We start from the raw sequence: 13,137 nt of genomic DNA, 5'->3' as shown, positions 1-13,137 counted from the left end.
AAGGAAAGAAAACAAAAACGTAGAAATAAACGAACTTTAAACTCGTAAAATCAAATAAAATTGGTATTGATACTGGTGTCTTTCCAAAGCTCAACGCTTCACTTTCTCCAGTTAATGTTTTGTATTGTAAGCGAATGCTTAAATATCAAACATTACTTTTTCAAAATACAATTTAGAGAGTTAAAGTTTTGTCTGCTTAAAAATATGTTTTATCCGGCGCATTTAATGTTCCTTGAAAATATTTCATTGTGGGTTTACATCAGATTTTGTGGGTTTACATCAGATGGTGTTCTTTATAGGAATACTAGACAAAAAGTTCATATTTAAAAATATAAACATTTTCTAGAAATAGGCAACGAAACATTATATTAACATGTTTATGTGCATTAAAGGTACTATGCATCAGGTTTAAAATAGTGAACACCAAATACTTAAAATAACGTAACTTTTAGTTATGAATGTAGAAATTGTCTAGTTACTTTATATATTTAGAGAAGTTAAATACATTAACACTTGAAGTAAATATTTAAAGGTAAAATGAGCCGTGCCATGAAAAAACCAACATAGTGCCTTTGCGACCAGCATGGATCCAGACCAGCCTGCGCATCCGCGCAGTCTGGCCAGGATCCATGTTGTTCGCTTTCAAAGCCTATTGTAATTAGAGAAATTGTTAGCGAACAGCATGGATCCTGACCAGACTGCGCGGATGCGCAGACTGGTCTGGATCCATGCTGGTCGCAAAGCCACTATGTTGGTTTTCTTATGGCACGACTCAAATATTTAAGTGTGAGATGGGCATTGGTCATCTTTAGTATCTAGTATTTCCTTCACATATCATGTTTTGTTATAATATTATGAAAAAATTAAATCTCAATTTCTTAGCGACATAAATATTTCACGTAGATAGAAACAGATAGAAACAAATATAATTTCATTTTCTTTAGTCATTTCGGCAAAAATCAGTATATGTGGTATGTATTAACCAGATAAAGTGTATGCAAAATTGTATTCTGACATCTTCCCTTGTACCTAATACAGAAATGCTAACCAGTATCAATCCCCTCCGCGCTACAACTTGCCTATTTTTAAGCCGATCCGAATGTATGATTGCATTTCAAGCATTTAGAGATCAATTTCAAACTGAATGCTAGATCAAATCTCAAGCCTAGGGTGAGGTAAAATTTCAAACCAGATTTTAGGTCCAATCTTAGGTCAATTGTGATATCTAATTTCAAGCCTTGTGAGATCAAATCTCTAGCCCAATGTGAGATCAAATTTCAACATAAAGAAACTCTTACGTTTGAGGTGACGACCATTAATATCTTAACCATATACGCGTGTTCGAAACTGGTTTGAGTGTTTGGAAAACATCCTACCAATATTGATAATAGTAAACAGTAGCAACATGAATATATTTAACAAAAATGACGGGAATGATTTAGTTTTCTTCTTCATGCCAATGATAATTTAATTTTGCCAAACCAGACAAGTTCCTTGTTTATTCTGTATTGACTTTAACGAAATGCTGCCATACCTTTGCACATGATTTGACTGATTTGAGTTATGCCATGAGAAAAACAACATAGTGGGTTTGCGACCAGCATGGATCCAGACCAGCCTGCGCATCCGCGCAGTCTGGTCAGGATTCATGCTGTTCGCTTTCAAAGCCTATTGCAATTAGAGAAACTGTTGGCGAACATCATGGATCCTGACCAGACTGCGCGGATGCGCAGGCTGGCGCGGATGCGCAGGTTGGTCTGGATCCATGTTGGTCGCAAACCCACTATGTTGGTTTTCTCATGGCGCGGCTCAAATTTTCATGAAAAAGCATGTTAGTGCTAAAGTTTCGCTAAACATTTTCCGGCATAAACCAGAGTGATGTTGAAGTTTTCTTACACTGAGTTGGATTTTCACTTTCTGCTATGCTATTACTGTCTTGCAAAATATCACGTATGGCAAGCTCCTGCATTTATTAAAAATCCTGTACGTCCTTTTGGCAGAACCAACTAATAACAAATGAAATGTAACCACCGAAAGAAAATATTTTACCCGTAATATCTACATGTGTCAAACTTTTTCTTCTTTTTCACCGTTTTCGAAGCTGTATAAAGATATCTTGTAAGAGCCACATTATATTGTTTCTAATTATGAACTGAAGCTGTCAGAAAGTAAGTACTTATTGTTAACATGTCCTTCACTGGTCACTGTATGGTAAGATTCCTTCACTGGTCATTGTATGGTAAGATTTCTTCACTGGTCACTGTATGGTGAGATTTCTTTACTGGTCACTGTATGTTACGATTCCTTTACTGGTCACTGTATGATCAGATTACTTTACTGGTCACTGTATGGTAAGATTAATTCACTGGCCACTGTAAGGTAAGATTCCTTCACTCTTCACTGTATGGTAAGATTCCTTCACTGGTCACTCACTGTATGGTAAGATTCCTTCACTGGTCACTCATTGTATGGTAAGGTTCCTTCACTGGTCACTTAATGGTAAGATTCCTTCTTTGGTCACTGTACAGTAAGATTTCTTCACTGATCACTGTATGGTAAGATTCCTTCACTGGTCACTATATGGAAAAATTTCATTACTGGTCACTGTATACATGTAGTAAGATACTTCACTTGTCACTGTATAGAAAGACTTCTTCATTGGTCACTGTATGTTACGATTCCTTCCGTGGTCACTGTACAGTAAGATATTTTTACTGGTCACTGTATGGTAAGATTTCTTCATTGGTCATTGTATGGCGAGATTCATTCATTGGTCACTCGCTGTATGATAAGATTCTTTCACCAGCCACTGTTTGGTTAGACTCTTTCACTGGTCATTGTATGATGAGAGTGATTCACTTGTCACTCTATGGTAAGATTCCTTCACTGGTCACTGTATGGTAAGATTCCTTCACTGGTCACTGTATGGTAAGATTCCTTCACTGGTCACTTTATGATGAGATTGATTCACTTGTCACTGTATGGTAAGATTCCTTCACTGGTCACTGTACAGTAAAATTTCTTAACTGGTCACTTTGTGGTTAGATTCCTTCACTTGTCACTGTATTGTAAGATTCCTTTACTGGTCACTATATAGTTAGATTTCTTTCCTGGTCACTGTATGGTTAGATTCCTTCACAGGGCAATATATAGTACGCTTCAGTCACAGGTCCTAAGATTCCTTCGCTGGGCATTATATAGTACGCTTTATTCACTGGTCCCTGTATAGTAAGATTGCTTTATTGGTCACTCTATGGTAAGATTCCTTCACAGGTCACTCTATGGTAAGATTCCTTCACTGGTCACTCTATGGTAAGATTCCTTCACAGGCCACTCTATGGTAAGATTCCTTCATTGGTCACTCTATTGTAAGATTCCTTCACTGCTCACTCTATGGTAAGATTCCTTCACAGGCCACTCTATGGTAAGATTCCTTCACAGGCCACTCTATGGTAAGATTCCTTCACAGGTCACTCTATGGTAAGATTCCTTCACAGGTCACTCTATGGTAAGAAGGAAGATTCCTTCACAGGCCACACTATGGTAAGATTCCTTCACTGGTCACTGTGTTGGAAGATTCCTTCAGATTTTTCACTGGTCACTAAATAGTAAGATTCGTTCACTAGTCATTGTATGGTGCGATTCCCCCACTGGTTTTTGTGTAGCGAGATTCTTTCAGATTACACCACTTGTCACCGTATGGTAAGACTGCTCCACTGGTCACTGTATGGTAAGATTCTATTACTAGTCACTGTATAGTAAGATTCCTTCACTGGTCACTGTACGGTAAGATTCCTTCACTTGTCACTGTATGGTAAGATTCCTTCCGTGGTTACTGTATAGTAAGATTTCTTCACTTGAAACTATGGCGAGATTCCAACATTGGTCACTCACTGTATAGTAAGATTCCTACATTGTATGGTAAGATTTACTGGTCATTGTACGGAAAGATTTCGTCACTGGTCTCTGCATGGAAAGAATCCTTCACTGGTCACTGTATTGTTATAATCCTACATTGGTCACTTTATATATTATTCCTTCACTGGACACTTGATTTAATCTCGCTGTATGGTAAGATTTCTTCACTGGCCACTGTATTGTTAGATTCCTTCACTGGTCACTATATGGTAAGATTTCTTCATTGATCACTGTATGGTACGATTACTGCACTGGTCACTGTATGGTAAGATTTCGTCACTGGTCTCTGCATGGTAAGATTACTTCACTGGTCACTATATTGTTAGAATCCTTCATTGGTCACTGTATATGTTATTCCTTCACTGGACACTTTAAAGTATGATTTAATCACTGTTCCCTGTATAGTAAGATTTCCTCATTGGTCACTGTATGGTATGATTCCTACACTGGTCACTGTGTGGTAAGACTTTTCCATTGGTCACTGTATTGAAAAATTTCTTCACTGGTCTTTGTATGGTAAGATTCCTTCATTTGTCACTGTATGGTAAGATTTCTTCACTGGCCATTGTATGGTAAGATTTCTTCATTGGTCACTGTACAGTCAGATTTCTTAACTGGCCACTGTTTAGTAAGATTCCTTCACTGGTCGCTGTATTGTAAGATTTCTTCACTGGCCACTGTATTGTAAGATTTCTTAATTGGTCACTGTACAGTCAGATTCCTTAACTGGTCACTGTTTAGTAAGATTCCTTCACTGGTCACTGTATGGTAAGATTTCTTAATTGGTCACTGTATGGTAAGATTTCTTCTATGGCCACTGTATGGTAAGATTCCTTCACTGGTCACTATACTGTAAGATTCATTCACTGGCCACGGTATGGTAAGATTTCTTCACTGGCCACTGTATGGTTAGATTCTTTTACTGGTCAATATATGGTAAGATTCCTTCACTGGTCACTGTATGGTAAGATTTCTTCACTGGTCACTGTATGGTAAGATTTCTTCACTGGTCACTGTATGGTAAGATTCCTTCACTGTTCACTGTATGGTAAGAATCCTTCATTGGTCACTCTTTGGTAAGATTTCTTCACTGGTCACTGTATGGTAAGATTTCTTCACTGGTCACTCTTTGGTAAGATTTCTTAACTGGCCACTCTATGGTAAGATTTCTTCATTGGTCACTCTTTGGTAAGATTTCTTCACTGGCCACTGTATGGTAAGATTCCTTCACTGGTCACTGTATGGTAAGATTTCTTCACTGGTCACTGTATGGTAAGATTCCTTCACTGGTCACTCTTTGGTAAGATTTCTTCATTGGTCACTGTATGGTAAGATTTCTTCATTGGTCACTCTTTGGTAAGATTTCTTAACTGGCCACTGTATGGTAAGATTCCTTCACTGGTCACTGTATGGTAAGATTTCTTCTCTGGTCACTGTATGGTAAGATTCCTTCACTGGTCACTGTATGGTAAGATTTCTTCATTGGTCACTGTATGGTAAAATTTCTTCACTGGCCACTATATGATTAGATTTCTCTACTGATCACTGTATTGTAAGATTACTTCACTGGTCACTATATTGTAAGATTTCTTCGCTGGTCACTGTATAACTAGACTACTTCACTGATCACTGTATGGTGAGATTTCTTCACTGTTCACTGTATGTTAGATTACTTAACTGATCAGTGCATGGCAAGATTTCTTCACTGGTCACTGTATGATTAGATTACTTCACTTGTCACTGTATTGCGAGAGTACTTCACCGGTCAATTTATTGTAAGATTTCTTCACTGATCCCTGTATGGCAAGATTTCTTAACTGGTCACTGTATGGCAAGATTTCTTCACTTGTCACAGTATTGCTAGATTACTTCACTGGTCAGTTTATTGTTAGATTTCTTCAGTGGACACTGTATGGTAAGATTTCTTCACTGGTCACTGTATGATTAGATTACATCTCTGATCACTGTGTAATAAGTTTCTTCACTGGTCACTGTATGATTAGATTTCTTTCACTTGTCACTGTATTGCTAGATTACTTCACTGGTCAATTTATTGTAAGATTTCTTCAGTGGTCACTGTATGATTAGATTACTTCACTTGTCACTGTATTGCGAGAGTACTTCACTGGTCAATTTATTGTAAGATTTCTTCACTGATCCCTGTATGGTAAGATTACTTCACTTGTCACTGTATTGCGAGAGTACTTCACTGGTCACTGTATGATTAGATTATATCTCTGATCACTGTGTAATAAGTTTTCTTCACTGGTCACTGTATGATTAGATTACTTCACTGGTCACTGTATTGTCGGTCCTCAAACTCACGTTTATTATTGCACTGATTGTTAAAATTCCTTCTTAGCTTTAATGTGCGGTTGGAAAGTATAGACTGGGTGTGTTTATCATTTTACTGTTGCTGTTAAATCAATAAATGTTCTGGTGTTCTGGGCAAGCACGTGGTAATAGCCCCGTGAAAGTAATGTCCATTGGGTGTAAGTCGAACGGGTCGTTGCTTAACCACATTAATATAACTGAAAAAAAAACCCATAAAAAGTGATTATTGAACATGTTATATTTGGAACTGTCAGCCATTCAAACACACAAGGAAACGTTTTTCTTCTCTCTCTCTATCTCTTTGTGCGTTTTTTCATTGCACACACATTTAAAAAATAACTAGTCAGCGGGCAATTAACTTGGATGTGATTTTATTCATCAGTACAAAATTACTTTCACCTTTAGCACATAAAATCTATAATTACATCTTATATTCCGTTGCTTTTAATTATTTTGCATTATTTGGATATTACTTCTACTTTATGTGGAAAATCATACAAACAAAATTAATACACATGTACAACAAACTGGGAATAAGATGTATGTCAGTTTCAGTATCATACGGTGCCCCTAAAGTGACATGTTACACACATTTTTTCCAATTAGGTAATGTGAGACTTTTTTTTATTTCGTTTAAACGAAATCATTTCGTTTAAACGAAATAATCATTTCGTTTAAACGAAATCATTTCAACGAAATAAGTTATTTCGTTTAAACGAAATGATTTCGTTTAAACGAAAAACGAAATAACTTATTTCGTTTAAACGAAATCATTTCGTTTAAACGAAATAAAAAAATAGTCTCACATTACCTAATTGGAAAAAAAGTGTGTAACATGTCACTTTAGGGGCACCGTAGTATCAATCTATCAATCATTCGTTTTCTTTTTTTGCGGTGTATGCATATGGTTCCGTTACTCTGCTGTATTGTATCTTACATCTTATTAAGTTGTTATATAACCATCTCCTGTACAATAAAACTCGGATGTATCGATTTCGGTTATAGGGAGCATCTTTGTAAAAATACGGAAACAAAGAAAAAAAGAAAAACACATTTTCCTTCTAACTGAAATCGATACATCTTGGTTAGATATTTAGTTGTTATAGAAAGTGTGTCCAAATCAGTATAATTGATATTTCTTTTTTTATATAATATATAAGGTTAATGAATATCCGGTAGAAGCCTATTTCAAATATGTATATTATGTTAATGATTGACAAGCTAAGTGAATATTTAGTTAAAACCGATTGTAAATATGTATATGTAAAGGTTAAACATGCCAAATGAGTATTTGATCCGCGGCATGAGAAAACCAACATAGTGCTTTTGCGACCAGCATACATCCAGACCAGTCTAGTCTAGTCAGAATCCATGCTGTTCGCAAACGGTTTCTCTAATTGCAATATGCTTTGACTGGGAACAGCATGGATCCTGACCAGACTGCGCGGATGAGCAGGCTGGTCTGGAACGCACTGTGTTGGTTTCCTCATGGCACGGCTCAGTTAGTTTAAGGCGAATATAAATGTGTTAATGATAACGTTAGGCTAAATGAATATTCAGATTTAGCTAATTGTAATTTGTAAAAAATATGAATATGTTAATGATTGACGGGCTAAATGAATATTCAGGAAAAGCTATTGCAAATATGTAAATGAAATATGAATAATTGTCAGGTTAAATGAATATTCAGTTAAAGCCGATTGCAGATATGTATGTAACAGGGTTAGTGAAAATACACTTCAAATCGATGACTTTATTGTAGTATCTATTTCGTTTCTAAATGCAGGATTCCTTGAGCCGGACACAAGTAGCAAAATACAAGCGGAAACCCCGTCGACAGGCATTAGAACAGAACGTATGTATAATAATGTTCTTATATTTCTATAACCTTGGATAAAAAGGTCCAGTTAGAAATGCTTAGTATTTGTTTATAGACATCAGACACCTTATAGCATCATCAATGACAAAAGACTGGGATTATGAACATACATACAATTAGTTGCATATTTTTATCCCGGATTAACTATCAGATACACACAAATACGTAGAAGTAATGTGACAGGGCAATGCAGTGAAACGGTCAGTGACAAAATCGTAATTTGGTTTTTAAACCGATTTATTGGCGTCAAATTTAACCAAATGGCCTCCGTGGCCGAGTGGTTAATGTCATTGACTTTGAATAACTTGCCCTTCACTAATTTTTTGGTCTAAATTCTTTATGTGAGGACGGCCGTCTAGCTGGCTTTTGGAAGGTCAGTGTTTCTGTCCTAATTACCGTCCTTGCAATGTCCGGAGGGCCAGTAAGTGTCTTCCTAAAACGCAGGGAAAATTGCCATATGTCCTGCATAGAGTCTGTGTGACATGAAAAAGCAACAACGAAAATTCTCTAGAAATTTCATCATGATCTTGCAGTGTATGTAAGGACATGTAGACAATAACACAAAAATACGGACAAAGTAAAACAAATAGACACAAAACCAGTAAATAAACTATCTAAGTATTTCATTTTACTGACGGGTGGATGTCCGGTGTTTAATGTAATGGTATACATCACAACCCGTTTTCATGTGATACAATGATTACGCTTTTATAGGAGTGTGTTCATTTAGTAAACCGATTAAATCAACTTAACGTTAGCTGTTTCCACATTATAATGGATTACTATGTGTATTTCATGTTGCTTTGTTCTACCTTTCAGGAAAATATAAATGTAACGGCCAAATACTGACGCCAAATGCTTCTCTTGAACAGAAAATTGAAACTAATTTACCACAGATGACGTCATTACGTGACGGCACGTTCCACCAGGATATGACGTCTAACGGCGATGTTGCAAAACTTAGAAGTGCATCAAGCTTCGATATCTTTCATACAAAACGAAGGTGGTCACCTGAAGGTCATCCGTCTGTCCGTATTGGGAATGGAATACAAAAATTACCGGATGGGTGTGGTCAGCAGAGAAGGCGGAGTCTTCCGCCTGTCAACGTGTGGCCAGACTTAAAACGTATGAAAATATCACAAGTGCAACCTATTTTTAGCACACATGATGAAATTAAAAGTGGTTGATCACGCAATTCCAAACGTGAATTGTGTTTGCAAGAGCTCAGTGGTAACTCTTGGACAATTCAAAGTTAAAATTCTGTTTTTATTGCACTCTTTCACAGTGATTCGTGAAAGTTTATATAATGTACACTCTTCCTGAGATTTCACCGGGGGCTAGAAGATAATGTTGGGAACACACTAATTTAAAAGAGGTAAAGAGTCTTAAAAACAGAAACACGGGAACCGCGAAGTGTTTTCTAGAGAAAAACACATCCTGTGTGCTAAAACCTGATTAGACCTTTTCATAACAAAGTTTGCATTATATCAAGAATGCGTTGTAAGTATTGTGTAAAATGAAGTGCACACTCACGCGATACCTCCGCCTCACAGCGGTACATAAAGTTTAAAAAAAAGAACCCGTCTTACGTGACATTACATCATAGTTTGTACTAGTGATCTTATTTCAACTTAAACTTTTGCTGCTATATGCACCAGTAGTTTCAAAGCTGTGATTGAACAATTTCTTATATTTACTGTAATGTTAATGTTAGTTAAAATAATGTAATGTTTTATCATGTTTTAGAGGCTTATTGTATAATACCTGATACCAGTTACTCGTGCATTTTTACTTCTGAATATTTGTGCAATGTGACCATTATAACTGAATTAAAAGTTCAGTTCTACTGATTGCAAGTTTATCTATCTATTATATAAAGTAATTACAAGAATATTTGCTCACGATGGCCTCCGTGTCTTATTTGTATTCGGGACATTCTATGTGTAAAAATGTACACTTGCACTGTATTAACCTTTAGCCTGCTGGCGGCAAGATAGTCTGCCTTTGCGAACATTGCAAACCAAGATCAGCCCGCAAATCCGCCATGGTCTGCACTGTTCGCTATTTAGTCAATAATTTTCAGTGGACATCCCTTTGAATGATAAGTGGTATGGCCCAAAATTGAATGATGGACCAGCTCATTATAGAAATTTAGCAGGGTAAGGGTTAATACTGTTTGATACTACGGAACACCTAAAGTGCCATCCAACACATAAGACATTGCACTCCTTTTCATTTCGTATTGCATAATTACGAAAACGTTTTTCGTTATACGTGTGTTTTTTTAGCTCAACTGTCACAAAGTGACAAGGTGAGCTTTTGTGATCGCGCGGTGCCCGTCGTCCGTCCGTGCGTCCGTGCGTCCGTAAAGTTTTGCTTGTGACCACTCTAGAGGTCACATTTTTTGTAGAATCTTTATGAAAGTTGGTCAGAATGTTCATCTTGATGATATCTAGGTCAAGTTTGAAACTGGGTCACGTGCCTCAAAAACTAGGTAAAAGGTCTAAAAATAGAAAAACCTTGTGACCTCTCTAGAGGCCATATATTTCACAAGATCTTCATGAAAGTTGGTCAGAATGTTCACCTTGATGATATCTAGGTCAAGTTCGAAACTGGGTCACGTGCCATCAAAAACTAGGTCAGTAGGTCTAAAAATAGAAAAACCTTGTGACCTCTCCAGAGGCCATATATTTCACGAGATCTTCGTGAAACTTGGTCAGAACGTTAATCTTGATGATATCTAGGTCAAGTTCGAAACTGGGTCACATGCCTTCAAAAACTAGGTCAGTAGGTCAGATAAGAGAAAAACCTTGTGACCTCTCTAAAGGCCATATTTTTCATGGGATCTGTATGAAAGTTGGTCAGAATGTTCATCTTGATGATATCTAGGCCAGATTTGAAACTGGGTCACCTGCGGTCAAAAACTAGGTCAGTAGGTCTAAAAATAGAAAAACCTTGTGACCTCTCTAGAGGCCATATATTTCATGAGATCTTCATGAAAATTGGTCAGAATGTTCATCTTGATGATATCTAGGTCAGATTCGAAAGTGGGTCACATGCCTTCAAAAACTAGGTCAGTAGGTCAAATAATAGAAAAACCTTGTGACCTCTCTAGAGACCATATTTTTCATGGGATCTGTATGAAAATTGGTCTGAATGTTCATCTTGATGATATCTATGTCAGCTTCGAAATAGGGTCATGTGCGGTCAAAAACTAGGTCAGTAGGTCTAAAAATAGAAAAACCTTGTGACCTCTCTAGAGGCCAAACTTGTGAATGGATCTCCATAAAAATTGGTCAGAATGTTTATCTTGATGATATCTAGGTTATGTTTGAAAGTGGGTCACGTGCCGTCAAAAAGTAGGTCAGTAGGTCAAATAATGAAAAAACGTTGTGTCCTCTCTAGAGGCCATATTTTTCATGGGATCTGTATGAAAGTCGGTCTAAATGTTGATCTTGATGATATATAGGTCAAGTTTGAAACTGGGTCAACTGCGATCAAAAACTAGGTCAGTAGGTCTTGAAATAGAAAAACCTTGTGACCTCTCTAGAGGCCATACACTTGAATGGATCTTCATGAAAATTGGTCAGAATGTTCACCTTGAGGATATCTAGGTTAAGTTTGAAATGGGTCACGTGCCTTAAAAAACTAGGTCAGTAGGTCAAATAATAAAAAAAAACCTTGTGACCTCTCTAGAGGCCATACTTTTCATGGGATCTGTATGAAAGTTGGTCTGAATGTTCATCTTGATGATATCTAGGTCAAGTTTGAAATTGGGTCAACTGTGATCAAAAACTAGGTCAGTAGGTCTAAAATCAGAAAAATCTTTTGACCTCTCTAGAGGCCATATTTTTCAAGGGATCTTCATAAAAATTGATCTGAATGTTCACCTTGATGATATCTAGGTCATATTAGAAACTGGGTCACGTGCAATCAAAAACTAGGCCAGTAGGTATAAAAATAGATAAACCTTGTGACCTCTCTAGAGGCCATTTTTTTCATGAGATCGTCATGAAAATTAGTGAGAATGTTCACCTTGATGATATCTAGGTAAATTTCAAAACAGGGTCACGTACCTTCGAAAACTAGGTCAATATGTCAAATAATAGAAAAACCTTGTGACCTCTCTAGAGACCATATTTTTCAATGGATCTTCATGAAAACTGGTCAGCATTTTTATCTTGATACTATCTAGGTCAAGTTCAAAACTGGGTCACATGAGCTCAAAAACTAGGTCACTGTGTCAGATAATAGAAAAAACGACGTCATACTCAAAACTGGGTCATGTGGGAAGAGGTGAGCGATTCAGGACCATCATGGTCCTCTTGTTTAATATTCGTTTTAACGAAATTTATTTCGTTTCTGGGAATTGTCATTTCGTTTTTATGACATTAAGTATTAGTTCATAAGTCAAAATGTGATTTCAATATTACAAAGTATTATTTTGTTTTCCTACGAAGTAAAAGTAGAGTAGTCTGAAACAAAAGAGTCGGATGTCATTTTAGGGACCTCCATATGGTTCAGCAATGGGTATGAATTTTGAATTTATGAATTGTTGTATTTTTTACGAACTTATTTTCAAAAATTTGCAATTAGTATGTATTGAGTAGCATTCGTTGCAGAACAAAGAAAACGTGTTTGTTTTTTTTTCAAAGAAGATAAAAAATTAAATATGAATAAACGTTCGTCAGATTTATAGCTTTTACATGTAATAGAAATTCGACATTATTATAGTAGAAATAAACTGAAATGATTGTTAGAAAATAAAACTAGATAATGTTGGATCTGTTTGAAGTAAATTCAGCGTATTATAAAACTAAATGTTGACGTCAAAATTTGATAAAAAAATGTTATGAAAATTTCTTTCTGTTGCCACGTAATAAAACACTTACTGACTGGCTGACCGTTCAAGTCAGAAATATTAATAGTTTGACTTTTTTTTTTAATTCACACTTAACATGTTTTGTGTCCTTTGATCCCGTTTCATATTTTCGTACCTGTTCAAA

General features: G+C 36.5%; 1 protein-coding gene across 8 annotated transcripts in view; it reads left to right on the top strand.

Moving 5' to 3' along the window:
• Positions 1 to 13,058, top strand: part of LOC123537795 (cys-loop ligand-gated ion channel-like) — a 146,562-nt gene extending 133,504 nt beyond the window's left edge. For 6 of the 8 annotated variants that reach the window (XM_045321617.2, XM_045321623.2, XM_045321622.2 and 3 more), the window contains 3 exons: positions 945 to 971; positions 8,039 to 8,107; positions 8,951 to 13,058. In XM_045321617.2, the coding sequence (XP_045177552.2) occupies positions 945 to 971; positions 8,039 to 8,107; positions 8,951 to 8,980 (126 nt within the window). In that variant the 3' untranslated portion in view covers positions 8,981 to 13,058. The remainder of the gene's footprint in view (positions 1 to 944; positions 972 to 8,038; positions 8,108 to 8,950) is intronic. The other 2 variants (XM_053529554.1, XM_053529555.1) reach the window with 1 other exon arrangement.
• The last annotated feature ends 79 nt before the right edge of the window (positions 13,059 to 13,137 follow it).

Source organism: Mercenaria mercenaria, chromosome 18, assembly GCF_021730395.1.
Source record: "Mercenaria mercenaria strain notata chromosome 18, MADL_Memer_1, whole genome shotgun sequence".
Lineage (NCBI taxonomy): Eukaryota > Metazoa > Mollusca > Bivalvia > Venerida > Veneridae > Mercenaria > Mercenaria mercenaria.
The sequence above is the reverse complement of the archived record's forward strand: the minus strand, read 5'-3'. Positions and strand labels throughout refer to the sequence as shown.